Below are 5,000 nucleotides of genomic sequence, written 5' to 3'. Positions count from 1 at the left end.
CCCATTCTAAATCCATAGGCATGAATATGGAGTTGGTCCCCATTTGCAGCTATAACAGCTTCCACTCTTCTGGGAAGCTTCTACAAGATTTTGGAGAGTGTCTCTGGGAATTTGTGCTCATTCATCCAGAAGAGCGGTTGTGAGGTCAGGGATAGTTTGGAGCTCTTTAGTGATGATTGAACAGATGATCGGCACTGTGCCCTTCAGCACTGGGCGGCCCACTGTGTGAGTCTGGGTGGTCTACCACTTCGTGGCTGAGCTGTTGTTGCTCCTATATGCTTCCATTTCACAGTAATAGCACTTACAGTTGTCTGGGGCAGATCTAGCAGGACAGAGCTTTCACAAACTGACTTGTGGCAGAGGAGGCAAGTTTAAAGTCATTGAGCTCTTCTGCTGCCAGTGTTTGTCTATACACCTGTTATTAGTGGGTGTGGCTGAAACAGCTGAACTCAGTAGTTAGGAGGGGCTTCCACAGGCTTTTGGATATATAGTGTATCTCAATACAAATGAGATTTTACCGTTATCCAGCAATAATGCATTACCTCCGATTGTGGGGGCCATGTTGAATTTTGTGTATATATTACACACATATATGTGGGTCATTCTACAGAAACGTCCACTTTTCTATCTCTCCATAGGAGTCACTGGTGTTACTGATCCTCATTGGTGTTACACATAAGAAAGGAACACCAGAGACATTTTTAATGATAAATGCATTTTACAGAATGGCTGCTACGGAGCATCAAACCACATGTTGTCAATCATAGCATATCTACTAAAATATGTAATTTGATCCATTTGTATTCTATTTTTTCACACTTACCTCAGAATAAAGTCGGTCACACCAGTGACTTCAGCTAAAAGTTTCATATGAAATCATGAGCTAAATGAGAAAATCTCTGATAACTGAAAGACACAGTGGACTCACCATGTGCTTTTCTTCATAGATCCTCAGAAAATAGGTAAAAGGATGTCAAGTGATATTTTATAATATTTATTTGGCATTTTTTAATTTGTTATTTAATTGATATATTCCATAGTCATATATAGATTATTGCAGTTATAATGTGTTTTTTACTTCAAAATTTGTCCCTCACCCTTTACACATAACTGTGAGGATGAGCTCTTCTGTCGTGCTTGGAATTCTATATGATTGATTTAAAAACCAATATTGCTAAATTGACAACTCAGGAAGGTTTAATTGTTAAAATAACTTATTGTTTTATTTTAAAATTGTAACCCTAACATGTTTTTCAAGTGTAATATATCTGTAAACGCAAAAATGGACGTTTCTGTAGAATGACCCATTTACTGTTATTATAATTTGATTATCTAAAAGGGAGAAAAAACTGGAAATACTAATACGAGATACATAGACCATAATTTCACAACTTTCTAGCTTGTGTCAAGGCAAGATTTCACACAGAAGCAGCCAAATAGGTCCAAGTATTAAGTGAGAATCCACAGATGCTGGTGCGTTTGTGCTCAGTGAACTGTCTATTCCTGCATATCACCGTCTGCAGCTCTGCCCGGTTTAACTGTGTTTTTGTGTGTGCAGAATGGAAGCCCCCCGTTACAGACGTGTCAGTCCGGCGAATGGGGACCCTCAGCGGCTCATCATCACAGAGGAGGTGGGTTTAGCTCTTCACACCCCACACTGATAATCGGCAGCCTAAATTAAATGTAATTTAATGTGAATGTAAATTAAGTGTTAAGATCTTACTGTTTTTTTTTTCGCATTTTGACAAGTTTTAAACTTTTCTTTTTGATTTGATTTGATTTTTTTTATCTATTACTATCTATTATTATTTTTCATCTATCTAATATATATATATATATATATATATATATATATATATATATATATAATACAATTACTGTTTACTGTTTTGTTAAAAATCAGTGTCCCCATGTGACCAAACGACTAGATTTAATAGGATAAATTAAGAGGTACAAACGCACTTTTTTAGCCAAATGGTTGGGCCATTAAAAAAAAATCTTCAGATTTGTGGTCATTTCACATTTCAGATATGGACAATATTAGTTCAGTTTGTGCTGTAACAGTAATTTGATTCATCTGTACATTGTGCATCAGACTATATCGTAGAGTAGAATCAGTATAGTCCACATACAGCACCACTGACTGAAGACAAACATACATAAAAATTAGCTACGTTTAGGTGAAATACTGCTTTAAATTACTTATTAATTTTTACCAGTTTTCACATTTTCCAGGATTATTAGCCTCTTTAGTGTGATTTACTTTGTTATTAAGTTTCATGGTGGACAATTTTCTTTGCCAAACAATAAAAACAGTTGTTCGCAATAAAAATCAGCTCCATTTTTAACTCCAGAGCTCTGACCTGTCCGAATCAGGTTTATACCACTTTCATATTTGCTGCTGGGTCAGACACACATCGTAAAACATAGCCATGAAGCCATAATAGTAATAATAACAACAACAAATTGTGTGAATTACTATCTGTGAGGTTGTGATGAATATGAAGTGTCTCTCTGTGTCCAGACGGCGGGCGTGAGACCCCACGCTGTGGCCGCAGTCTTACGCAACATCACCTTCACGCCGGAGCGCTACGAGAGCTTCATCGAGCTGCAGGAGAAGCTCCATCAGAACGTCTGCAGGTAAATATATACAGCTGTATCAGCATCTGGAGTACAGACAAACGTTTCAGCTGAAAATTGGGCAAAAATGCTCTTTCAGAAGCATAGAAATGCTGCAAAATGTAGCTGTTTTTAAATGTTTAAAGATCAAAAGAACTCACACAACCTTCCCGTGGAAATGGAAATTTAAATATAGGGATTTAAAACAACGCTTTTATTAATTAATGAATTATTAAATATACATCACTACCACTGCTTACAAGTAAAATGATAACTAATGACCTGTAGAAGCATTTTAACCCATAAAAGTCCCTTTTTAACATTTTTAAATGATTTTTTCTTTAAAAGCATAAATTGCAAGCAAAGCAATATAAATTAAGTAATAATAATAGCCTAATAACAACTTTTAGATTAATAAACTTTAATCTAAAAATGTTCTTTGCATTGTATGGAATCTGGAAATACATGAATGATTTGTTTAATTGTTGGTTTTGTTTTCGTCCGTCTTCAGGAAAAGGACGCTGGTTGCCATAGGAACCCACGACCTGGACACCGTCTCGGGGCCGTTCACCTACACGGCCAAAGCGCCCGACGACATCCGCTTCAGACCCCTCAATCAGAGCCAGGAGTACACGGCCACTCAGCTCATGAGCCTCTACAAGGTGAGCCCTGATTGGCTGTCACTGTGGGGGAAGGGAGAGCTTTCATTGGCTGCTCACCGTCAGGTGCATCATGATCGGTCAGCGATTTTATGACCGTTGTATCACATGGTTTGTCCACACTGTTGTGATTATGTGACTTTTCACAGCATATTTACTATCAAGAACCTACAGGAAGAAAACGTAGTCCGGTAATCATTAAAGCGATAGTTTGTTCATCAGCCGAGATGTAACTGGAGTTAATGTAGCTAACAAGTAATGGAGGCTTATACCCCACCAATTAGCATGGTGCTAATTACAGGCCTAAATCCTCTCACTTGATATTTGAACTCAACAGCAAAACAAATTCACCCCTCCCTTCAGCACTCCTTCAGAAGCTCCGCCCCCCAATTTCATGGACACGCCTTGCCAGGTGACACTTTTTCAGATCTTCTTGGCCATAAAACCCTTCGCAAACATACAGACAGATACCGTGACATATCGTTAGATTGAACAGCCACACAGCGAGTAATGTAGCTACCGTTAGCTTGGCTATGGGTTCGCAAACTGTCACTACAGTTTCTGCTGAGAAGCTAAACAGCTGCTCTAACAAACATTAGCAAAGAGGACAAAACAATACTGACCTGTTGGTTCTGTGCAAAAATTAGTTAATGTTACCCCCCTGTCCAGCAGGAGCGACCTCCTCATCCCTTTTCATGCATTTCAACTCTCAGTGAAACTTAAGGCAGCTTCTTTTTCGCCTGCTTCTTGTTTGAATTCTCCCGTTCCACTTTAAAAGGTGCAGCAGTTAAGACTACATTCAGGCGCCTCAGCTTCTTGTTTGAACTTCCCGTTCCACTTTAAAAGATGCTTGTACTGATAGATGTTTTGTAATTGATGTGCTGGTTAAAGACGTTGATTCCTCTAAACCGTCACTGCTGTGGCACAAACACTGCAGCTGGTTTCTACTGACAAACCTGAGAGAACAAAACTGTTGAACTCGAATGGACAGAGCATTAATGGTTCAGACTTAATGGCCTTTGTCTGTTTGTCCAGACGGACAGTCACCTGAGGCATTACCTGCACATCATTGAGGACGAGCCGCTCTACCCCGTCATCTACGACAGCAACGGCATCGTCCTGTCCATGCCCCCCATCATCAACGGTGACTGTTCATCTAAATCTCTGTCTATATATATTCTGGAAAATGCTTGTATTTACACCGATCAGGCATAACGTTCTGACCACCTCCTTGTTTCTACACTCATTGTCCATCTTATCAGCTCCACTTACTATATAGGTGCACTTTGTAGTTCTACAGTTACAGACTGTAGTCCATCTGTTTCTCTGCATACTTTGTTAGCCCCCTTTTACCCTGTTCTTCAGTGGTCAGGACCCCCATGGACCCTCACAGAGCAGGTACTATTTGGGTGGTGGATCACTCTCAGCACTGCAGTAACACTGACGTGGTGGTGGTGGTGTGTTAGTGTGTGTTGCGCTGGTGCGAGTGGATCAGACACGGCAGTGCTGCTGGAGTTTTTGATCCGCCACCCAAATAGTACCTGCTCTGTGAGGGTCCATGGGGGTCCTGTCCACTGAAGAACAGGGTAAAAGGGGGCTAACAAAGTATGCAGAGAAACAGATGGACTACAGTCTGTAACTGTAGAACTACAAAGTGCACCTATACAGTAAGTGGAGCTGATAAAATGGACAATGAGCGTAGAAACAAGGAGGTGGTCATAA

At 39.9% G+C, this 5,000-nt stretch overlaps 1 protein-coding gene across 1 annotated transcript in view; it reads left to right on the top strand.

Moving 5' to 3' along the window:
- farsb (phenylalanyl-tRNA synthetase subunit beta) overlaps window positions 1-5,000 on the top strand; it is a 17,895-nt gene that overhangs the window by 3,449 nt on the left and 9,446 nt on the right. The window contains 4 exon segments of the mRNA XM_036557328.1: window positions 1,559-1,631; window positions 2,525-2,640; window positions 3,131-3,281; window positions 4,314-4,422. Of these exon segments, the coding sequence (XP_036413221.1) occupies window positions 1,559-1,631; window positions 2,525-2,640; window positions 3,131-3,281; window positions 4,314-4,422 (449 nt within the window).

The sequence above is a fragment of the Colossoma macropomum genome, unplaced genomic scaffold (assembly GCF_904425465.1).
Source record: "Colossoma macropomum unplaced genomic scaffold, Colossoma_macropomum, whole genome shotgun sequence".
NCBI classification, from domain to species: Eukaryota; Metazoa; Chordata; class Actinopteri; order Characiformes; family Serrasalmidae; genus Colossoma; species Colossoma macropomum.
Note: the sequence above shows the minus strand (reverse complement) of the source record. Positions and strands in the feature narration are given on the sequence as shown.